This window comes from Aulostomus chinensis, chromosome 20, assembly GCF_037954235.1.
Source record: "Aulostomus chinensis isolate RoL2024-O1b breed Wild chromosome 20, RoL_Achi_v1.0, whole genome shotgun sequence".
NCBI lineage: Eukaryota > Metazoa > Chordata > Actinopteri > Syngnathiformes > Aulostomidae > Aulostomus > Aulostomus chinensis.
Window position 1 is genome coordinate 14377100 of NC_141339.1, and position 25189 is coordinate 14402288.

A 25189-nucleotide genomic window follows, 5' to 3' on the forward strand; every position below is an offset into this window, starting at 1 on the left:
GCGAGTTAATATTTAATATCCAATTCTACAACTTCCAGTCCATCAGCTGGGTTCCTCGACTAGAATGTCATAGGGTCTATAACACGGACATGTTAACTAGAAACACATATATACACCAGTTCAACTCGTTCAAAACTGTCAGTTTCCTGTCACATCTGTTTTATACAACATCACAGTGGACGATCACATGTGTCTGTTTTGTTCGACTCTCCCCGTTGAGTCCGTCAGTTGGACCGGAATCCTCCTTCCTGTCTCTCCTCTGCCTGCTGTGTTTTCACCCACACACCTTTCCCACCGACAGGAAACGGGTTTGGGTTTGCGAACCATTCTTCGTGTCCTCACCAGATGTTTTTTATTTTGAACCACAAAATAGAAAAATACCTATTTTTTTTCTTCTTTTTTTTTCCATGAAGCCAGAAGGACCACATATGTGACATATGCGGTCTGAGGCCTGCCCCATTAGCTTCATCTGCATCTGAGCTAATAGAATGAATAAATCTGGTGAGAATGCCGACCGGTTTGGTGGACAGAAGCAAGGTTCAGAAACTCTGCACCAGTTCAAGAACCCGCACCAATTTGGTGGGAAAAGGACTTGAGTGGATTTGACCCTGATATGTTTTGTGGTACCTTTACTCCCCTTCCCTCCTCCCCTCCGATTCTCTTACAGTCCCATCACCCTCATCAGCATGTGTCCGGAGCAGTACGAGTGAGTATCTACGAGTATCTACGCGACGACATCTCGTTTCCAGACTGGAATGCCTTCTAACGACACCTCCTTGACTCCTTTCTCTCCTCACTCACACATCTCCCCCAACAACCTTCACACCACCATCCTAAGCCATGGCTGCATTGCATGTTGCCCCGCCTGCCTGCCTGCCTGCTCCACTGGCTGAACATGCGATAAAAACTCACCAGCTGTCTCCTTATCATCACCTCCTTGTCTCAAGCATCCAACTAGCATTCAGATCCCAGCAGCGGCTGTCAAAGACCCTCCAAACGCCCCATAGATCATCCTGCGCTCCTATCCCTCTCTCTAAGATCATCATTTTTTTGTTTTATAGGTGATGTTGTGAAGGACCGCTATGTGTGTGTGCGTGTATATACTTATATATGTGAGAGTGTGTGTGTGTGTGTGCGTGTGTGTGTGCATGTGCCTGTGAAATCGTGTGTTAATGAGGGTGTGGGAGCATGCCGAATCTCATTCATCTCCATTACCCCATTCATTTCCAGGCTGTCCCAGTCACCTCAGCTCTCTCATGATGACACCCATTCCAGGATAGAGCAGTACGCCAGCAGGTACGCATTGCTTCTCCAACCATCTCATCACATTGGCTGCTATAAAGCGCGCACACACACACACACAGAGACACACACAAAATTCAATAAACTAAAATCAGAATTTTAATGTTGCACGTTAAAAAATATGGTAAATAGCATCGTTATACGATGAGAAGCCATAACCATTTTTTTTCATGTTTCAGCTTATTTACTACGAATCAGTTATACTTTCAATAACTGTCTGGTGCTTTTTCAAGCTCAGCTATGAACAATCATGTTTATCTCAAGCAAATCTAATTTAATACATGGAAACCTCTAGGCTCTTGAATGTTTTGGGGGGAAAAGAATAATTCAAAAAATATTGCATTGTGGGAAAGAAACAAGACGTGTTGACTATATGAGTGTATCGTGGATTTCAATGGAAAACACTGTTAAGTTGTCGGGCTAAAACACAACTTTCAAGACAAACTGAGCTCAAAACTCTTTATTCCCAGTCTACTGTGTCGGAGTGGAACTCCGTCTCACTACCAAGTCCAGTGTCTGGCTTAAAAGACTACAAAACTACACTTTTACTTCAGAGTCAAACACATAAAGTAGATCTGTCTGTAAGTAAACTTAAGTATTTTGTTATTTATTCTATCCTTATTTTATAAAAGTAAATGGCTGTACTGAGCTGAGATTGTACAGAACTAGCCAGGATCCTCCCTAAAGTATGATGGCTCCAACATGTTTGATGAAATTCGGCCCTGTAATTTTGGCATTATTTTGCAAACATACAAAACAATGCTGTTGAAAACATTTCCTCCATGGCCGGCCTTGGCAGAAGTAACAAATACACTACAAATATAGACAGAAGGACATAAAACTTTAACCACCAAAGCTAAGAAAAATAAGCATTTAGCAAATGACGGTGGCACAAATGCAACGCTGCCTTTGATACAGCACAACATCCAGATTTCCATTATGGCCAGGAATATCTACAAACGCTCCACAGAGATTCACTGTATTTTTAAACACGGAGGCCCGAATAGCTGCTGAATTCTTTAATATATGCATAATGCAAAATGTTTCACTAATGGATAATTTAGAGCAACTGAGTGCCGAAGGAGGATGTCTGTTGTAGCAGCAGCAGTTTGGTTGACTTTCAGAACAGCACTGTATCCCTTGTTGTTGTTGGTGTCAGGGAAAGTAAAAACAACAACAACAAAACCATGAGAAACACTATTACGTGTCTGCCTTCGTCTTTAGAACACACACTGTGTGTAAATATACAAAATGTCAGCTGAATGTCCAAGTCTGCTCAGGGAGTGATCGCTGCCGCCACCGCCTCCTACTTTGGCTGGAGACAACGGATTTGCTGCAGAGATCAGAGCAACACACTGGCCCAATAACTGTTTTGGGAGGGGGTGGTTTGGCCACCCACATCAAATGATCCTGCTGCGTACATCAACACACCCACGTAACACGGCGTGTGTGCTACAGTTAATCACTGCTAACATCGCCAGACTAATATTCCTGCAGACTGAGGAGGAAAAGCTGTCGTGCTTGATGAGGTAGAATAGAAGATAGAAATTGAGATCAGCAAATACCATCCCTTCGCCCATCAAAAGCTTCTCCTCGCTAAAGCAGAAGGGGGTTTCTTGCGTCAAAACACAACCCGGCATCCTCTTCTCACATGAGGCTTTCATCTTGAAGGGTTCTTCTGATGTAACCTACTATTGGTCACACGCCATTAACCTTCGCTCAGCTCCACCGTTTTAGCAGCAGTGACAGATTTTTTTTGGTCCTTTTTGCACAAACTATTTTTACTGAAGTTTGCAGTAAAGATTCTTCAGCTGTTTAAGATGATATTGGGAATTTACATTCAGCAAAAAGAAATATTAATTAATGGAATTCCACCTTAAAAACTCCCCTTCCCCTCGTTTTGTCATAGTCAGTTTCCTCATGAAGGATAGTGAGGGGATTACGCTCTTTATCTGCTGCCCCTCTACTACAGAAAATACAGGCTTTGATGTGGGGGAACCAGCTTCATTAGCATGGCTGTTAAAGTGCCCCCCCTGCCCACCCTCGGCTGTGCACAAGTACTAATTGTATACACAAAGTTGTATCAGTCACTGATGTAATGTTATTGTCATCACTCAGGTCCTTCATTATTTGTAACCAACTCTGAGACTCAGCTATATTCACTCCATTGTTTTCATTTTAATTGCTGCTGCAGCTTTGACGACCTCATTTGCTGACATCCCGCTGAATCTTAATTTAATGCGGTGATGACATCTTCAGTTTTTAAAGTTGCGGTGGTCAGCGATGAGTGTTTTTTTGTTTTGTTTTGTTTTTTTCAGGTTGGCTCAGATGGAACGTTCTAATGGCTCTTTGCCCACCGACAGCAGCTCAGCCACAGGAAGCATGTAAGTCACCTGGAATCATTTCCTTTATTTTATTTATTTATTTTTGTAACATGGTTTCAAATGTTTCTCCAAAATACTGAGTCAGAGAATTTGGAGGAGGAAAAAAAAGTCCAAGGTGCGCAAAAAAGAAAGAAAGAAAGGAGCACAAGAACTTCAGAGGATCTGTCATGAATTAATGTGCCAACAATGAGACGGGAGAGCGATTGGTTTCAGGATCTCTGATAACGCTCTGATCTTTGATCACAGGAAATTAGAATTTCTCCCAAAAAAATGAGGTGAAAACCTGTTGCGAGGTCCCTGATTTGGTTTGTGTGGAGATGTGTTCGGCTTCTGCAGGCCAGTTTGAATTTTCCCAGCTGAGCTCTTTAGCTGATGGAAGCACCTCCTGAGGTTAAAACACCCTCTGATCTCACGGCTCACATACAGACACACACATAATCAGAAACACACACACACACACACACACACACACAAAGACTAGGAGGTAGTTACTTTTGATTCTTCCAGCCTTTCTTGATAAAAGCCGTGTGGTATCGATGATCATGTATCATCAAATACATTTTGAAATGAGTGCGTGAATGATATTTCTTATCTCAGTGACACACACCCTGAATCCAACCGAATGTTCTTCACCCTATTTTCAATTTAAAATGAATTAATCAAACACAGTGTAAGTCACCACTTTCTGAATTATTGTGCCAACAGACGAACCCTGATCGCATGACCATAAAAATGAGCCCCTTTAAAAGCTCATAATTTGATCCAGATCTGCACAGAAATGGAACTTTGTTTTGGTTTATTGAGCCTCTTCCCTCAGACAGTAACCTACACATAGACATATTACACCAGAAATAACATCGGTACAACAAACATCCAACAAACTGTTAAAATGTATGATACACCTAAAGCCCCCCCCAAGGACAAACGTCAGAAGAGAAAGTAGGTGATACATGGTGAGTTTCTCCCTACGCATTGCTACATTTTTAACATTATTTTAGGCATCTCAGTTAGTTTACCAGAAATAGATTGTAAATATGCAAAATTTGGATCTGATCTTATTCAAATCTGCTCCAAAAACTAATGACTTGACCTTTGACCCGTGACTTATCCTCAAAGTTAAAAGTAGTTAATCCCGCTATCAGAGCAACTGTGCACATCAATTTATAAGTAAGCTTTAAAAGTTTGAGAGCAGAGAAAGTCTCTGTGCGCCAACTAAAAGTACCTGAAGAATGTTTTTTTTGTCCTTTTTTTCTTTTTTTTTTTGCTTGTTTCAAGAAGGTTTCTTTCTCACTAAGTTGAAATGTTTGAAGGCAATGAGGAAGGTGACCATTCTTTCTGTTTCGGCATCGTGTAGACAGCGACTCTTCCGCCTCGTCTGACCTTGATGCATTCACTCGCAGTTTTATAAACAAGATTAAAAAAAAATTAGAGTTCAATCGAAGGCGCCTCAGAGCGCTGTTTTTTTTCTGCAGTGGCTGCTCTTTCAGCTGATCAATAGAGAGAGGAACAATAGACAGACAAAGTGTTGGTGAGCAGTGAAGCAGCGGTGGATTTACTTTTCTCTCAAAGCGTTTGGTAATGTGGGACAAATACATTATCCCCACTCCTCCTCAATCCTTTGGTCCTTTGTACTCTGGCTTTTTTTTTTTTTTAAGAGAAAAGGCCATTATTTTTGCCAGCTCTGGAACAAAACCGACGCTCGTACGCAGAGGTGCCCTAACGAGGTGAGGAAGACGATGGAGGATGAAGGCTAATGGGTTTAACAGCAGAGGCTAAAACACCCACTGGGTCACATTTAGAACATAATCATGGTTCTGGTGCTTTCACGCACTTGTTCATCCTTGTCGCTTCCATAAGATTTGCGTTCTTCCACAGTGTAAAACAACAATTATAATGTCGCTGTGATGACAAAGAAAAACTGCCATTTAATTGCTAATCACAAGGCAGTGATTTTCCAATAAACAACTTTTAAAGAAAATAAATAAAGAAATGGGGGGGGGGGGTCCTTATCAGCATATAGAGCATAAACAGCTCCAATATGCATGATGGTAATTTACATTTCTAAAAGAAAAAATGAAGTCCAATACAGTATAGCTTTCAAGCGCAAATCCAAATGTAGTTCTTAAGTTGGCACATGAAGTATTTGGGACTGATACATGATATGTACTGCGTACAATCTGAAAATACTACTTATAATCAGAAACTGAAATCAATTACATTTATTTGGTTTGACAATTCTCGAACATTCAAATGTTGTTTGGTCGTCTCTGGTCTCGCACGATCCAATACTTATCACAATATTATCATGATACGATATGAAAGGATCAAGCTTGGACTACTCTACATCATTTACTAAAATATTCAACATATAACTAAATATTAAAACTTGCTGTGTACCACCTGAGTGGACTAATAATAGGACCATCACATTATATTGATAGGTCCAAAAAATTGAGTCAAAACTGTCACTCAGAGTTTGTATTCCAGTTTAGCACGATCATGGTCCAGTTGTACACTTTTACACTAAATGTCATTGCCATAACATTGGATTATAAAACGTGTGTAAAGTGTGCATAAGTTCCTGTGTCGCTACGAACTGAGCAGAAGTACACTGAAATATAGCTGCCGTAGCATACTGTACACAGGTCACAATACCGTGATACTGTATTGATAGTAGAGGCTGGAACATCAATACTGTATTGTACAAAAATTATTGCAGTGTACTTCTGTTTCAACTTTATTGCACAGCCCCAGTTAAATACTCAGCCCTACTTTCAATCCTACATCATTTTGGTCTCTAAAAATGACCAAAAAAAAGTTTGTGCTGTCTTTTAATAAGTGCTGCAGAGCCAACCAGTATTCCAAATCGTCAACCAAGACCTACTTTTAAGAGGACAAACATCATTGTCATGTAAAAAATAGCCCTATTGTGTTGTGTAGATATACCACTACAGTAAAACAGCTGACTAAGCCACATCTACAGATTAAGCATTTCATTGTTTGCCAGACTTATGAGCTTAGAAAGAACCCTCCTTCCCCTTCTTTTTAAAAGTTTTTTTCCCCCCTCCCTCCGATTGTCTTCCCCCTCTTTTTTGGCGTGATTTATTCTCCATCCACAGTCGATTTAATAGTCGCTCGACTACATCTGGTTGTTTATGAGGACACAGAGACACAATTATCCCCGTGCTTGACAGAGGCTGTAAAAGGTGTCTTCTTGGCTGTGTTTGAGCTCCTGAAAATATTTATAGGAGTAACATGGATGACTGTGTTTGCCAATTACACGCATGTTTGGCTTTTTGGCTTGTATTCTCTGATCGTTCAAAGCCTGCAAACAGTGATTTGGACTCGTTGCCAGCTGTGCTGCGATATCAATAATTAGTATGTATGTGAGAGAGGGAGCTCTTGAGATAAAGTGTATGTGTGTGCGTATGTGTGTTGTGTCATTTTTCTCTTGTATTGCCTCAATCTGAAAGAGAATACTCGATTAGGAATTCGTGGGTTTTTTTTTATCTCTCTGACCTCCAGCTGAAGCGGAGTGTTGTCATTGATGCCTCGGATGTCACAGAGGAGCGAGACTCCTCCGCTTGACTTTTTTCAGCATTTTTTCTTTTGTCTCGCTATCTCTCACTTCCCAGTCTTTCCCCTTTGCTGTCCCCATTTCTTATCTTGAATATTTGTCCTTTACTCTTGTCCTTCCCCCTTGAATGTTTTTAGCATGCTTTTCTTAAGCCTCCTTTCAAAGTACCTTCTGCTCCATCACCGCCTTCCTCCACTTTTAGAATGATCTGTACCCTGATCGTGCAAGGTTCCCCCCAAAGTTTAGGGTGAGTGCTCGGGCACGGATGGGAGAGGCAGGCTTCAGCAGGATACAGTTGCACCTGCACAGAACGTGGACAGCAGCCGGGTGTGTTGGCCACACATACAGCAAGCGAGCAACGTCCGGTCGATGGAGAAAAGATAGAACGAGCAATGTTGAAGCAGCGCAATAAGAATAGCTTCTGTGCTGCTTGTGTCTGACCTGCCATTAACTGACTCCCAAACCTGTTTTTGGCCGAAAAATTTTGACTTTTCATTACAATGTGTTGTTAAAATGTGCACATTTAAGCCTGACAAGGAGGTGGGCTTTCACTCCTTTCTGGTCCAAGGATGAAAAATATATTTGATTAAAAGTATTTTATTCAGGCATCAAGAGACATTCAAAAGGATAAATGCCAGCAGATACAAGATGCAAGACTCATGCAAGGAGAGAACCTCAGAATAAGCTAGCTAAAGGTAAGAGCAACAGGTTAACAGTACATGTAAAACACAGAATATTGTTTCATCAAAAGTAGACAGCAGTTTATTCCTTAGGTTTGAAAATCTGCTCCACAGGACTCCGCCAAATATCAGGAGGTGGTTCAGCTCACTAATGATGGTCACGTGCTCAGGCCCAGTACAATGTGATCTCAGGCCAGCGGGGGGGGGGGGGTCAATAGTGCTTCAGCGCCATGCAAGGCAACCAGGACAATTGCGCTCTTAGTTGTGGTGTAATCCTGCTTTACCTTGGTGACCTTCAGGTTCCACTTTCAGCTTGGTGATAAACACCGCAATGTTCTTCCTGCAGGTGCTCCCTGATACAGAAGACGTTGGACTTTGACTGTGATCAGTCCTCGTGTGTTGAATTCCCATCGAGAGTGAGGTTTTGAGTTGAGCCTTCGGTCTTCCTCTTTTCTTTATTTACCTCAAACCCTTTTCTTCTCTGCTACTCCTGATTTACTTGTTTCCTTCCTTTGGCTTTATCTCCTATTGTTTCTTTCACAGCTAAGACGAGGCGGCTGATAGCTCCTCAGCTTGAGAGGAACAGCTTCCTTTTTCTTTTTTTTTCTTTTTTTTCCTGTGTTAGCCAAGCATCAAGCCTGCTGACTATTGTTGCAGGGGGAAAAAAACAACAAAAAAATTGTCAAAAGTCCTCCCAGTCATGTCCTCCGTTCACCCTCACTGAACACAACTCATATCCAGGCTATTTCAGCTGTAGCGAGCTAACAGTCTCGCCATTCATCACCATTATTCATATTTGATACCTCTCTCATACTGATGCTTTTTCTTTCTCTCTTTCGTCTCATCTCTTTCATATCTGTGTGCCTTCATTTCTCCACCACTATGCTGCCTGCAGTCCCCTTTCTTCCAATATGCCACTACCCCCTGTAGTCCCAATTTCAACTTCTAATGATCCTTCTCTCTCTATCCTCTGGGCTCCTCCCGCCAACCATAATGCCTTGCTGCAGTGTCCTGTTGCCAGGCGCCAGGCTAATTGGTCACTCAGTTTGTGGCCAGGCCTCATCCCTCCTGGATCCAGTATACAGCACGGCTCCCAATTTTCAAGCGTCTCTACAGGAACTAAGCCTTTATATCCCCGTCTCCCTTGTCCCAGCGTGCCCATATTTCAGAGAGAAAACTACACTATGTCTGTGTTGTTTTACCGCGGCAGGATTGGGAGAGTCGACGTCCTGTCTGCGCCGGCTATCTTTGTCATTTATCTGTAAATGATCAGTTTCAGCGCGGCTTCATTCGGCATGCTAGATTGCAAAACATACGCACGCATACGAGATGAATGCTTAAAAGGTTTTCAGCAAGACGGGAAAAGTTAGTTCAGGTTAAAAACAATAACTGCGAAAAGGAGAAGACAAGAATTGTTGTTTACTGGAGATAAAAACGCAAAAAAAATAATCTTTTTAGTGTAGGAGTTCAAAACAAAATTCATTATGAGGAAAGTTTGTTTCATGCCTTTTATCATCGGTGAGTTTCGTTTAAGAAATATATATATATATGAAAAGGCTGAAAGCAAATCCTGTTCTCAAAGAAAAAGACCGCGTGCTTCAAATAACACAAGGAGCTTAGGCTTAGGTTCATGATAAAGCCTTTTTCTCCTTAGTCTTTATGGAGCGCCTCCAGCTTGGCATATTGTCTCTTTAATGGTGTTACATCCCTGTGTTGGACTCGGGGACGTGTCCACCGGGGGAACTGGAGACAGCAGCTCTACAAGGAAAGCTGAAACAGAGTTAAGAAAGAAGAATGGACGAATAAACACAACTTACTGTGTTTGCATGAAATGTTGCTGTGCAGCGATGAGTGACAATCAGTGTTTCGGTGCTCTGACTATTGATTTAATCTGTATGGCAACACGCAAAGCATCATGTGGTCGCATCTCACAGTGATGACACTTGGGAAGCTGATGTGGGGAAACGTACACCCCGGCTCTTCCCTTTGTTCCTGCGGTTGTGGTATGTTTTGTTACGTTGTTGCTACATACCATCGTCCAGCCTTTGCTCCGTCCCAGCTGTCCAGCGCAACTCCTTCTAGTCACGTTTCGTCTCTTAATTGGAATGTAGAGACATAATCGTCCAGATTTGAAATCCTATTAACATGTGTGATCTTTACGACTTGAAATCAGGGAGAGTGCGATCCTGTCTGGAACATTAAGATTGTGTTTAGGTTATTTGAGTTTATTCGTACAGGGACGCTGCGCATGAATCAGCATTTCTGTAAATGTGCCAGTTTTAGCTATGGAGCTCATTTGCAACTGTGGTCCCTGGGCAAGGTGTGAACAGCCAGATAAAACAAAACAATAAAGCACAAAAGGCAATAAAAACAGGCAATTATCAATATTAGTGAGGTACAGCACAGCAAAAGGCACATCCTGCTGATTAAGATACAAACTAAGCATTCATACAAGTAAGCAAGCAGACTAATAATGAAGGAAACACACCAAACCCTTCCTCGCAAGTAAAAAGATTAACTGATGCTATAAAAATTACACAGTGTGACTTTTCCTCGCTTAGAGAGTTACGTCGCGCAAGAGGAGAAGTGTGAACTGAACTGTGAAAGGTGAGGACGAGGGGAAAATTTTTTTTAATTTCGCCACAAACAGATCATTTATGTCTGAGTCTCCTGATAAATTTGAGGTTGCAGCAGTTACAGATTTTAAATAATAAACCACAAATGTGTCTCAGCTGACTTCTAGTTTCCTTCAAAGCCTTCACTGTCACTTCTGTCCTCTGTTTTTATCTCATGTTACCGTTAAAACACATTATTCCATCATATATTACTTGGAGTAATGAGCTGGCATCAATGATAGGACCCTGAAGCCCTCCTCGATGGTCTCAGTTATATCACTGAGTGTACTCTATTGTAGATATGTCAATCAAAAAGTGGTACATTTCATAGAAATATAAACCATGTAGATATTCTTGTCTCTGGAGCTCATGATGACTATAATCAATAGCAAAAAAAAAAAAAACGTATAAAAATACAATTGCAATTGCTTCTCTCTCTTTTTCCAAATAAAATCCTAAATCCTCAGAAGTTATTATGAATTCAAACCCCTTGTATATATTACAAGAAGCGTTAACACGGATGGACTGAGATTATTTTTGAAATATTCCTTCACAGGATATTAACGTCTCTGCCTTATGACTGACAATCTGGATCCATGAAGAAACTGCAAACTGTCAAGAGTCAGAGTTGGATATAAACTCACATTTCTACTTTAGCAAAATACTTTTTGTAGTTTTTTTTTTTTTGTATGTTTGTGTGATTGTCAGGTTTGCGTCTTCAAAGCTCTGGTTGCTCTTCGGGATGTCTTCAGCAAAATCTGCCACCTTCTTTCACATCAGCGAGAGTTAGAGACGAGCACAAATTTCAGCAGTCTCCCTCGTCCTCACCTTTCACAGTTCAGTTCACACTTCTCCTCTTGCGCGACGTAACTCTCTAAGCGAGGAAAAGTCACACGTTTTTTCTCCTCCATCATCCTCCAAGTAAAAGCAGTAAACTTCCCACCAGTGTTAAAGGAGGGGGAATTTTTTTTTAATTTCGCCACAAACAGATCATTTATGTCTGAGTCTCCTGATAAATTTGAGGTTGTAGCAGTTACAGATTTTAAATAATAAACCACAAATGTGTCTCAGCTGACTTCTAGTTTCCTTCAAAGCCTTCACTGTCACTTCTGTCCTCTGTTTTTATCTCATGTTACCGTTAAAACACATTATTCCATCATATATTACTTGGAGTAATGAGCTGGCATCAATGATAGGACCCTGAAGCCCTCCTCGATGGTCTCAGTTATATCACTGAGTGTACTCTATTGTAGATATGTCAATCAAAAAGTGGTACATTTCATAGAAATATAAACCGTGTAGATAGTCTTGTCTCTGGGTATTCACTCTAAATGGCGCCCTTCCAGTTCTGTCTTAAATATCACGACCCTGACAGCATCTTGGGGTCCTGTTCTGAGTTTTGGAGCGTGAGCTGGATCAGAGCAGCAGGAGCAGTTTTGCATTCGCTCTGCTGCACTGTTGGGACAAAAAGACAGCTGAGCCAGAAGGCAAAGCTCTGGATCTAGTGGTCAGTCTTCGTTCCTCCTTTCGACCGAAACAGTGAGATCACGAATGCAAGCATAAAAAAATGAGTTTTCCTCAGGTGGGAGGCCAGGGTCTCCCTCAGCAGTAAGGTGAGAAGATCAGTTATCCATGAGGGGCTCGGAGTAGAGACGCTGCTTCTTTGAAAGGAGGCGGTTGAGGTTTCTAGTGAGGATGCCACCAGGGGTCCTACCCAGGGAGAGCTTCTAAATATGACCTGCAGGGAGGGGAATAAACCGAGGGCAAGGCAGAGGGGTTATATCTCCACCTTGGCCTGAGAATAACGCCAGGACCCCCCAGTCAGAGCTGGTTGATGTGGTCAGGGAAATGCAACTTTTGGGTTCCCTACTGGGGCTGGTATCTCTGCAACGGAAAAGCAGTTGAGGATGGATGGATGGATGGATGGATGGATATTATGACCCAGGGGGCTTCTACATCATACTAGTACATATGTAACACTGAACTCCTGCTGTCTACCTCTATAGGGCAGTACTGCCATACGGTTATTTCACATCAATTCAACATTATCCAGTACACAATGGCTTCCTGTAGTTACCATAATCCTTTTAAACTGTAATCTTTTTATAAGTTTATGGCTGATGATTTGATGAAGTGCCAATAATCCCCGATCCCTAACTAAACAGATGTTGGAGTGACCTGGCTAATAAGGACAAGATGTTAGGAGCTCCAATTTATCATATCACTTCCACAGGGATGACGAGCACGCCTTGATCCTCCAATACTGTCAGACTCTGGGAGGGGAGGGGTCCCCTTGCAGTCAGCCTCAGAGTCCTGCTCAGATCCTCCAGGCAGTGGAGAGGGAGGAACGAGGTGAACTGGAACGGGTCATAGCTCGTCTGGAGGAGGAACAGAGGTGAGTAGAAGTCAAGAAATGTTGGTTAAGAAACTGTCACACCCACTAAAATGTTATCCATGTGTTTACATTCATGGAAACGAAGACTTTTACACATACATGCACACACTTCCTCTACTGTCTGAAATGCCAAATTCTCCCCTGGTTAGTAAATGCGAGCTTGCCTGGAGGACGCCGTCATTGTGTGACATATTGTTGCGGCCTAGTGGCTCGACTGGAGTGAATTAACAATGATTACACCCATGCACAGGCACTCTGGGAGGGCCGGGAGAGAGACAGAGAGAGCTTTAGCACCAGCCTCATAAATGCCAACTTAAGTAAAGCGCTGCGGCTTATGGTTCTGCACCGAGAAAGAGGGTGAACAGGGAATGAGGCGAGAGATTTTGATGTGTGTGTGTGTGTGTGTGTGTGGGGGGGGGGGGGTCCTTTATGTTTGCCCAACCACTTCAAAGAGGATTCCAGTGAGAAAGCAGAGGTAAACACGAGTGTGGTCTTTTTGTGTTGCGCTGTGGGGGTTCAGGAAGAATCACAGATTTTTGAGAAGTAACATTATTATCATGACAATGACATAACTGGTGAGCAAGAGCCTGTATATACTGTATTTATTTATTTATGACAAATGTAAATAATGATAGCAGCAACACTCATTTGTGTTTATGTAAAGCTCCTGATGCCGCTGACAAGATGACAAAGTTCTTCTACCTCTGTAATGAATGAAGTACTACACACGTTAGCAAAAACTATGCAAGTATCTTTGCTACTTTTGCCATATAAAGCAAATCACTTCAAGACTTCAAAGAGCAGCAGAAAGCAAATTTAAAACTTAATAAAGTGACACATGAATCACGATGCAGGGAACATTACATCAGCTTAGCCGGGCTGATCCCACCTAAGTATCCTGCACCATTAGTGATGCTGATGATCAAAGGCAGGTCAGCCCCCTTTGATGTCCTCTGCTGTGATGGAGAACGTCCATATGCTGATCATATTTTAGGAAATAAAATGATCAGTTATGAATGACATCAGAAAGAGCTGCATTCATGCACATTAAAGGAGCGTGATGTGCTTGCTCTGAATGGAAACGATAACCTCTGCTACCCTTTAGCGCTCTATTTATTGAATTTGACTAAATTGTAAAATAAAATAAATAAATAAAATATTCATGCAGTGAGAATATGTGTTGAGAAAAACTGTGTTTGTGCAGAAACATCAGATGTATGCAGAGGCCACTTCTCTCTGTACAGCAAAGAATCCCTGTATTCTTTTCCTTTATTTACTTAACAAGCGTTCTTCTTATCAACATGAAAGTAAGTGTGTGTGTGTGTGTGTGTGTGTGTGTGTGTGTGTGTGTGTGTGTGTGTGTGTGTGTGTGTGTGTGTCGCTGGTGCCTCAATAATGTGCAGTGCCAAGTTTGAAGTCATTTGGATGAGCGGTTGTCATTTTGGCCCACTAGAGTTTGTTTTCTGCTCTGCTCTGCTCAGATTCCTGAGATAAAAGTCAGAAATCAGACGTCATTCTCCATCAGAAAGACTAATGACAGATTCTGGATAGATTTGCGGCTTTGTGACATCACACAACCTTAACGTGTCCCCAGACCCTGATGAAAACAGGCACTCAGAACAGCTGCTGTGCTAGTAAATCAATAATGTGCTAATTTCCCATCATATCTACAAGTCTTTGGATCTTTGTCGGAGGATGAACACATCCCACCTCACAGCAAATAATCATATCTCGCCATGACATCCACGTCTTCTCTCCCAGGACCCTTCAGAGGGAATACGAGCAGCTTAAGGAGCAGCACGGCCAGCGAAGCGCCCCTGCTGGAAGCTCCTGGGAGACGGAGGGTCCTTCCTCTCATCCTGATGAGGCCGACCTTCTAGCCGAGGCCAAGCTGCTACGGCAACACAAGGGTCGATTAGAGGCTCGCATGCACATCCTGGAGGAACACAACAAACAGCTGGAGTCTCAGCTCCACCGGCTCCGTCAGCTGTTGCACCAGGTGACCTAGTACCAAACACCGGTTTTATCCCCGGCTACAGGTTAAGGTTCAGAGCAATTGGTAACAGATATTCTGAGACTTTCTATATTTTCGAAAGAGTTGTTGTTGATGTTGAACCTGACAACTGCAAGTGGACTGATTGGTGGAGTTTGAAAGAGGCTGTTTGCAGAAAGAACAGCAGTAGTGTTGGTGCTCAGGGGTCAGAAAATCATAACTGCCTTCAAATGCTCTCAAGAACTGAAGTAGCAGTGTGCACTGTGTGATAGAAAAGCAAGTTGGTAGCACTGGGTGTACAATCTACAGCTACTCAGTCAACATGCAGAGCTCAGAGGTAGGAAGGGACACTTAACCTGATCAGACCCAGCTTTACAGCGTTTGTACTGGTGATGTGTCATGACTCCATCTTTCCAATCGCACATTTCAAGTCTATTTGTTTGGCTTTTCTGTCATCGTAGAAGCAGACGGAGCTGTGTCAGAGTAACTCACCCTGAGCCCAAGATGTATTTGTGCTCCACTTATTCTATATCTAAACGCGTGTCCCATCAAGATGAATCTACTTGTTTTTTCCCTCAAAAAACAAAAACAGTTCATCGGCACGTTGATTAGATTCTAATCACATTATTAGCATTCCATCCCGGAGTACGACGCGTCTCCAGCCCCTCTATCAATAACTTCCAGATTTGTTTATGCCCAGTCTTAATTGCTCACAGAGGTTAGTTTGTTTGTGCCGAGTGAGAAATGCTCAACCCCCTGAAGCCAAACAAATAGCAATGCCAACAAATCAGACTGAGCAAATACAAAGCCAGGTATTGGCTCAGTGGTCGCTACAGAGCTGGAAGCACAGTAATAACTCACAAAAATGATGGCCCTGTGGATGGCAGCGTGCGTGACTCAGCAATAATGGATGGGGATTAACGTTCAGATTACAAAAAAAAAAGTCTTATGTTTTACTTCGCCTCGGAGATTTTTAAGTGGTCTGTCCCACATTTACAGTAAATGATCCTTCTACTTCTTTTAGGAAAGTTCCTCCTGTCTCATTCATGAATTTTTACATTTTGTGGCATAGATTCATCAGTGCACTGCAAGCGTTCCTCTAAGATTTGCCCCCCTATTGACAAATTAGTGTCACGCAGTCGCTGCAGAGTTGCATTCAGCAACTTCATGATGAAAACCTCCCGCTCAACTACATCCCGTACAACTTAGTTGATTGTGAGGACCGGTCGAGTCCAGTGAACTCAGAGGACACTGAGTTTGATAGGAGTCAAGGCAACGGCACATTCTGGGTCTGGTATTTCTGAGTAAGGAGTGTGGGATGTGGCAATGTTAGCCAGGATTTAGGAACTTTCTTTAGACATGTATACAGCATATCAAGAATATCTAATGGATGTAAAAATCCAACTCGAGTTGCATATTTTGAATATGCTTTGTTCATGTCCAAAGACTGCTCCCAAAACCTGACGAGTACTGCAATATCCCAATATCCCTCATGTCTTACAAAGATAATTGGATATTGTGTAAAGATGCTGACACCTACACAAGTACCAGTCTGGGCTCTTGATTTCTAGACAGACTCAAGCCATAATCTTTAAAATCTGACCTGTTAATCTGAAAGTCGCGGCAGATACGAAGTCTCATCCCACCTGAAATCTTCTCTCATCCAATGGCGGTGAACCCACTCAGACAGCAGAGACCCCGGTGAGGTCGGCTTCGCTCCGTCCACTCTTGACCTCTGACATTAACAAGTATTCCTGCCCAGAAAACTGCAGTTTTCTTCTTGTTTTCAGACAGTTCTCTCAGCAGATCCGCAGTTTTTTAAATATTCTTCACCAGCCAATCTGGCACTAACAGCAACACCACTACCGGAGTCACTTAAAATATTGTCAGTTCTACATTGCAACCCACCTCACATTTGTCTTATTCAAGGCATGAATTAACATAAAAGTATAAATCAAACACCCTAATACACAAGTACAGAATAAATGTAAAGCTTAAAAGATTACATTTGAACAAAAATTTGGATTCAGCCTCTTGCCTTCCCCCTCCACCTTTTTATATCAGCAGGAGCATCGGGTGTAGTCTGAAGCATGTTTACGTGCAGGTAAACTGACAGACTTTATTGAGTGTTCCCATTCTTTCTCGAGAGCATCTGACCCATTACTTGCTGTCGTTTCTGAGTTATTTGATGGTTCAAGAGTGCAGAGGTAGAAATGGAGCGAGGCTTATGAGATGTACCAAAGGTCTGAGGCCAGAATCGACCAGTGTAAATACTTAGCGAATAAAGTTCAGTGGGAACTGTAGAAGTTAGGAGCAACGCTGAACAGATTCCTTGTGTGTGAAGAAGTCTATTCTTCACGCAGTGCAACAGCTGTGTAAACACAAAGCGTGTTGTAGGCATAACTTCCTGTATGTTTATTACATTTTTGAAGCAAAGTGATTCTGATGCTGGCTCAGAAAAAAACTAAACTGCAGACAAATTGGTACACAAGACTACCTGCATACACACAAGCATCCGCACATCACCAACTTCTGTTGTCTGACATTTAAGTCCCTGGAGTCCTGACAATACGTCAACGTGTCTTCCCTTCAATCTCAGCGTTACTGCCAAGCTGCAGCATAATGGAGCCAGTCAGCCTGATGGCACGTATTAAATTCACAGCCCTAAAGGCTAACCGGAGCCCTGACCTTAGCTATTCTTAGATGAGCCTCAAGTGGTTGTCTGTTCAGTGGAGACGTCTCCAGCATGCTAGCGCCGAAGGCACCGGGATATGAAGGAGGCAAAGAAGAAGATGGGTGATGAGGGAGGGGAGGGAAGGCAACATTGATTTAGTTTCTGGTGTTTGAAAGCTACAGAGAGAGTGGGATTCTGCTGTAAATGTCACTGGGCTTCAAACAGGACCGGACTGGGGAAATCATTCATGCTGAGAAATACAGCTGAAGATGTAGCCTCAGTTAGGACATTCTTATTATGCCTCCGCACCGGCGACAGCTGTGGGCTAGAGGCAGGATGTTCTCTGCCTGTCCATCTGCCCCATTCACACGATTTCTCAGGAACACCCTGAGGAAATGTCGTAAGATTTGCCACAAAAACCCACTGAGACTCAGAAAGAGCAACTTAGAAGATGTTTTGGTGGTCAGAGGTCACTGGGACAGGCACAGTTGGCAGGCGCGTAAAACCACGATGTAATATGTCTCGCTAAGTTGAGGTCTGAAGCTCCCCCATGGGGAACATTTTCCATAAAGATTGATATTGTATTGGGGGGGGAAAATCACAATTCTTGTGATATCAGTACCCCCCCCCACACCTAAAACACTATGAACTGTTTAGATTCTAATTCTTGCTTTGCAGAAGATTGACCTGCATCTGATCATACTGTGACTTCCTCAGTGTCTCCGCCCTTTCTTGTGATATATGTTTAATATCTATTCAACGTCAGGTTCATGATTTATTCAAGTATCACGAGTGGAAATGGGCGTCAGTTTAAAGTTGGATATGATACCTGCCTCATCTTTCTGCTATAAAAATCTAGTCCAGTCCAAACACTGAATATAAACATTATTTCTGTCGATTATCGTAGAATTTCTGCATTCTACTCGTTCAGGGCCTTCGTGTGTGTCACATCCGACTCAGGTGAGGTTTGTTCGAGAAGCGAGAGGTTGTTCTAAAACTGGACTTTGTTTTTCTTCTGCTTCTCTCAGCCTGAGGTGGACCTAAGGGTAAACGGAGCTTCCTCTCCTACTGTCCAAGATCGAGGGCCACTCACTGAAAACGCAGGTGAGACATTCGTGGCTACACACACTTTTCATACTCTGACACACACGGACATCAACCTCAGTAGATTGACATTCAGTCACTCTGTCAGAGGCTCTAGTAATCCAGACACGTAATCCAGAGATCAAATGGCTAAACCCAAGCCTTCCTCTGCTGTCCGCGTGGGAACGCGGTGATTAATCATGTGCTTTGAGTGCCATTCAAGCGCGACTTCACCCAAAAAATGTGTTTTGACAAAGTACTCACAAACAAATTCAAGATTTTTTTACCTCCTGCATCACGTCTTTGTGATTTCAGAATGCAGAAAGAGCCATCCACGTATAGTTAGCTTGAAGCTAATGGAGACCGACTACTAACAACAGCAGAACTGCCCAGAAACATTGGTCTAATGTTTTAACTCTTAAGCACATTTTCTGGTAGTTTTTATCTGGAAATATGCTCAGTGACCCACAAAAACAAAGAAACTGTAACCCCTCTGGTTTGGGGCTTGTTCACGCAAGCCGAAGTGGTTGTCATTGTAGGTTTTTATGGATTATATAACATACAGCTGGTTAAAGATGTGCACTCTAACAGATGATGCACTGCAGAGTTGGGAAACTAATATTTCTCAGGTAGTTTTGTTGTTGTTTTTTTTGCCGTTGCAAACGTCGCCTTTAGCTTTAAGCTAAAGGTACGTTGCTGGCTCTGTGCATCCCAGAGTCACAGAGAAGTGACTCAACCTTTTTATGAGCTTAAGACACTTATTTGTGACACCTGAAAGAGAAAACCCCCTTTTTGGAGTGATAAATACTCTTATATAAACGAACTTCAGTCAGCGTTTTATCTCATTTAGGCAATAAATGCTGCAGAGCACTGATCTCACACTGTTACTCTGTAAATGGAAACGTGTTATGCACGCTGGTACCCTACTTAAGTGTGTCTGTGGTAACTGAAAATCCACCTCCTACGTGTGTGTGTTCAGATGAGCTGCTGGACTCCCACAACAGCAGCTCTGACCTGGCAGATGTAATGGAGCAGATTAACAACTCCTTCCCTGCATGCAGTCGTAAGTTTCCCACTGTTCCTCCTGTCTTCTCTCCTCTCCTCCCTCACCGTGTCTTCCCAGGCCTGGAAGGGACATTTGTCTTTGTCCGCAAGGTCGCTGGTCAGCACAAAAACTGTCTGTCGCTTGTCCGTGTTGTGCATGTTTATCCCTTATTTTCATTTTATTTATCCCAATAATGATGTCATTTCCCACGAGGGTCACCATGACAACACCCTCAGATTTACCAACAGCGAATAACATACAAACTGGAGGGGGGAAAAAAAAGCTAGAGGAAACAGTGTTACTTCTCTGATACGATTGGGACCTTTCAATAGTTTGAACTCATTGTCCCTTTTGAGGGATGGTTGATTCTTCTGCCTCATCACCCACTCTCACTCACGCAAACACACACACACATACACACCCTGGTCTGCATCCGTCTCTCTGTCTCGTGTGTGTGTGTGTGTGTGTGTGTGTGTGTGTGTGCGCGCGCGCGTGCTGGGTGTCATGTCTTGATGATAGAAGCTCTTGCAGCTTTTCACTCTGTAGTCATGAATTGCTAAGGTCTGGCCCTGTGTTTCACTGAAGAGTTGTATAGATGGTGTGTGTAGCATCATTTTCTTGGTCAGACTTTAAATTTAAAAAAAAAAATCTTCACATGATCTGACCTTAGACTTTCAGAACTATTTATGGCAGAATATGAAAGAATGTCTGCCCTCGGGAAACGTCTCTCAAACACAAAATGAATTAAAAAAAAATTCTGAGTTCACTGAGTTTACATGACATTTTTAAAGAATTTAAACTCCTGTGAGGGTTTTAGTTTAAAATCCATTCTCATCTGGCAGTCGCTTCTGCGCTATTAGCGTTTGGTTTACTGCACAGCTCCGAGGCACCGAGACTGAGCTGCACAGAGCTGAGTGTGTGCATGAATACGTTGGATCATGTAGATTTATACAGCGGGGACTATATTCTGTCTTTGTTTTGTCTCCCTCAGCCTCGAGCCTTTCCACAAGACCACAGGTAAGATGAGGTTCTTCTCTACTTTTTTTTTGTCTTTTTAGATAAACTAAATAAAGTGAATCTCGTCGGTGTGCTTGAAGCTTGTTTTGTTTTTTCCATCCTTTTGCCGGTTCCTGTTTTAGTAACTGTTAACAGTGAGCGGTAGAGGAACATTTTTCGAGGTAATTGCAGCAGCTGCCACCAGAGCTCTATGGAGCTCAGGCGGTCTGGAGGATGGCGATGGCTAATGGATCTCCGGGGAGTGTTGTTAGTAGCTCCTCTTTCTCAAGCCAAGGTGCATTTTAGAACAGAGATGTTGCGAAAGCTGCTGGCAGTGACCTTTGTCACCATAATTATTTCCCGTGCTCCCTCCTCTCCTTCTCTCACCGGCTTTTAAAACCGCTCAGGTTGTCTCACCACTTCCAATTCAGCTGCCGATTAACGATGAATTCATTTCTGTTCCATTGCAAAAAAAAAACAAACCCAAACAATATTCTTTTGTTTCACTGGAGTTTATCTATAGTCTTTATGTTTCGCAGGAAATGATGTCTCCCCGATTCATCCTTTTACATTTTCTTTTTATAACCGTCCTTGACAAACACCACTCCATGTACTTTCTGTAGGTTTTAAAGCAAAAACACGGGTGAACAGGTTCAAGTGTCTGATTCAGTTTCTAAGAAGACGGCTCTGTTTTATAAACCCTGCCCTGATTCATCCTCGCCTACCTCCTCGGCTGCCTCCACACCAGGCTGCTACTAGACTGTAACTGACTCGAGTCCATTTACCGCCTTTCAAACCTGATTACATTGTTCGAACCTCTGCTGTTTCCACACCGTGACGTCTTGATGAAGAGGAATGAGGCACATTCAGGTGCTGCACTTGGACTCCGGAAAGAGACATTGAATACTAAGTTCCAGTGTTTCTACTGAAACCTAGACACCCCCCCCCCCCCCCCCAAAAAGTCCAATTGTCACAGTCTGTTGAACGCGGTCATAATTTGTCCGTCTGTCAGAAAGGGAGTGAGGTTAGTCCCTGACTCTACTGACAAGAGGCTAATCTGTGTAGCAGTGTAAAACCCCAACCCTAACTTTAAACCAGGGTCAAATCCAGTCCAAAAAAAGGGCGATTATTAATCGGCTTTGGCAGACTGGAACACTAAAGAAGAGACTGACAGCAGCAGCAGCGGAAATAAAGGTCCTGTTATTGTTGCCGGGTTAGCAAAAAGCCTGCAGGTGTTAGGGAACCGTGAGCAACATAGAAGTTGTGGATGTAAATAAATGTGTGTTCCCGAGTCTCTGGCTGCTACACTTGCTGATGATAAACTCAACCATCTTCAGCAAACTCTTCACCTGAGGTTTTGCCTTCAATGATTTACTTCATGGGTCTCTCAGTTTATGGATGTAACAGTAGTACACCGTAACATGCAGTTTTATTGAATTAATTTCCTGTAAATTTAAAGACTGCCAGTAAAAACCCCAGCTCGTTCCTCCAGACCGACCAGTGGTGACTCAGAACTAAACCTCATGTTTGTTCATTTGTGTTTTTAGTCAATTTTGGTTCATGATGATATTTGATAACCCAAGTAGGAACAAGTGGGTAATCACTATAAACTGTATGTGGCACATCAGCTTGATGCTTTGATCAGACTATATTGTAGTACTCCTGAGATAAATACTTGTTCTTGTATGTGATACCTTTATTTCAATATTACTGGGATATTTGCTAGATGTGATTGGAACTGTGCAGTGCTTCAAGGGTCTTGTTCACCTTTGGTGTTAAGATCTGCCCCGAGTGATCAGGTCACAGGTGCCTTAACGGCAGGTGTGCGCACGCTCGATGTGTCCATAGATCCCATCACCAAAACCACACTGGGAGGTGGTCTGGGCCACAGGTGGCCACAGCCTCTCAGTAGTTTGTAGACAGATGTGTCATTTCAGGACCACCTTATCAGCCGATGCCCTTTTCTTAAGACGAGTGAGTGTTTGAAGGGTGGTTTTAGTACTACATCTAAATCACCTGAAACGCCCAGAGAGAGACAGACAGATAGAGAGAGAGAGTATTACAGCTGCTACAAACTTCTTTGGTGGTTTGGTTTGTCAGGAACAAGCTGGAGTACAGACCTGGTCTGAATGTGATTTCTCTCTCTCTTGCTCTTAATTTTTGACGTACAAACCCGAGTAAAGTGCTGCTGGCTGTGCTGTTCGCTCTCATTTTCAGGGCTAATGTCTCTCGACCATCGTCTGATCTCTCTCTCTCTCTCTGTCTCTCCCTTTGCTCGATCACTGGACAGCTGAAAAAAAGACACTAATTCTTTTAGCAATGAAAATGTCCTGGAAGGAAATGAGCAGATGTGTTGGTGGACACAATCGGCAGCAACAAATAAACGCGTTCCATCTCTGCACAGTTTGAGCGACGTACTCGTCCGTGCCGCTTGTGGTGAATTCAGACAGTCCCAGAACCGTACGCTGATTAAAAATGGAGCAGTCAGGGTGATGTATGGTTATTTGCATAGCGAGCGGAGAGCATTTTAAAGCCAGGTGTAAACACACTCGTCAGCTGTCCACTTGTCATCAGGAAGGATCATAATGGGGTGCGCGCACTTGGCCAAAGGGTCTGTTTAATAGGCTGATTGCTGCTTGCAGCTGAGCCAGCGATCGCTAAACAATAGAAAAACAAAATCCTCCTTTGGACAGCTGCTGTAAATTAGCATTTAGTTACAAACACTTAACTACAGCACATCTGGTGCTTGAAGATAATTATACGTTGCAGCTCCAACGCTGTTGTGATGTCCAGGTCGGATAAATAAAGACAGTTTTTATTCTAGTTTGCTTTGACGTGAGCGCCATGATAACAAGCGTTTAGCATCCAACGAGTGCACGTGAAGAGGACGCGCCTACTGGTGCCTCTGAGGGTTTGTGTTGGCATATTCTAACAGGACTCGTGTTGCTCTGCTTCACAGGTGATGTGAGGACCGTCGGCAGCACGGAGGACGACGTATATTTGTGCTCCTGCGAGTGTGCGAACACAAGTCACGAGTGAGCGTTTGAAGAGACCCTGCCCCCCGCCCCCAATTAAAAAACAACTACCCTCTATCCCAAAGACGCACAGGACCAGACAACTTAACTCCTTTGACCACATTGTCTTGTACTATGCAACGTGTACATTTTCTGAACTGTAGATTGTACCGGAACTCGGCTCTACATTTGTCAGTAATTTGTTTAGGAACACAGGTGGGTATACACAGACACGGGGCTTCGTCCCGCCAGAGGTGCATTGGGATATTTGTGTCTTTTGTTAACTTTTGCCTTCACTTGGAAACAAACTGTTACATTTGCTTCATCATTCCATTGCTTTGTACCCCGAGGCCCCAGGTTATATCATTCGGTCGTGGAAGTGGCCATGAATTCAGTGTGGGAGCATGTGGACTCGCTGAAAGAATCTTTTTTTAAAGGTTGTAGACTTCGTTTAGAAGATCTGTCTGGCAGCACCGTTGACGTCAAGTTCCCCTTTAAAGCATCGATGTGCTGGCAGACTTCACGTCAACTGCGGTTTAACTTAACCCCTCCTGTGCCTATACAGTTTGTCATCCCGTAAGTGGAGGACAGAGGTAAGAGTTGATGAATAAAAACGCGATACTGTGTATAAAGAGAGACATTTTGGAAGAAAAAAAAAATAGAGATTTTAATCTACACTTGTTCTGAAATTGGGGGTTTGTATGAGGCCCGCGGTCATTCTGTAGAATAGTTTTTTAAAGATATATGTTGAGAAATCAGAGGAAAGCCATGATTGCCTTGCTACCTCAGATTCATAGACACAGTTTAATTTTGTGGATTGTTTTCCAACAGTCACTTACAGAACCTGAACGACCTGGTTTAGCATTCGAAGCTTTTGCTTACTGTATCGGTGTACACTGCAACAACGAGATACCAAGTAAAAAGATTACTGTACCACGATGATGGGTCTGTGGCCTGCTGAAGAGAGCCGCCGTGATGATGAATATTAGCTTGTCTGTTGTTGGTTTTCCCACTGGCCTTCTAGCACTGGTCCCTCACTGCGTTGTGTTGTCGTGCTATATGCTATCCTGTAAAACTTGTGAGACTGAACAACACTACTATAACCTCCTCTGACTGTAGGTTGTTGATTATTTTATTGATTACAATCATGATGAACCATGGCAGAACTGTGTCGTTTCTCCCGAGGTATGTAAAATAGATTGACCACACTATGTGTAATATGGCTACATTGTTTTATTCTAAATAAAAATTTTTATAACAACTACAAATCCCCTCTGGGTCCATTGGATTTCTTTGGGTATTAAAATATGTTTTCTGTGATAAATGTGACACATTAGAAAGTTGACATTGTGGAAATTGTGAGAGTTCAAAAACGGCGACAATTTCTCACAACGCACACCAAGGAGAGTGTGCCGTTTTATTGGACAAAGG

At 42.8% G+C, this 25189-nt stretch overlaps 1 protein-coding gene across 5 annotated transcripts in view; it reads left to right on the forward strand.

Annotated features, from left to right (window-relative positions):
- The window catches only part of utrn (utrophin), a 193466-nt gene extending 169634 nt beyond the window's left edge, over positions 1-23832 (forward strand). For 4 of the 5 annotated variants that reach the window (XM_086189292.1, XM_086189291.1, XM_086189290.1 and 1 more), the window contains 9 exons: positions 668-706; positions 1231-1296; positions 3621-3686; positions 12792-12953; positions 14715-14952; positions 18649-18724; positions 19683-19766; positions 20740-20765; positions 23704-23832. In XM_086189292.1, the coding sequence (XP_086045418.1) occupies positions 668-706; positions 1231-1296; positions 3621-3686; positions 12792-12953; positions 14715-14952; positions 18649-18724; positions 19683-19766; positions 20740-20765; positions 23704-23712 (766 nt within the window). In that variant the 3' untranslated portion in view covers positions 23713-23832. The remainder of the gene's footprint in view (positions 1-667; positions 707-1230; positions 1297-3620; positions 3687-12791; positions 12954-14714; positions 14953-18648; positions 18725-19682; positions 19767-20739; positions 20766-23703) is intronic. The other variant, XM_086189293.1, reaches the window with a different exon arrangement.
- Positions 23833-25189: the final 1357 nt, after the last annotated feature.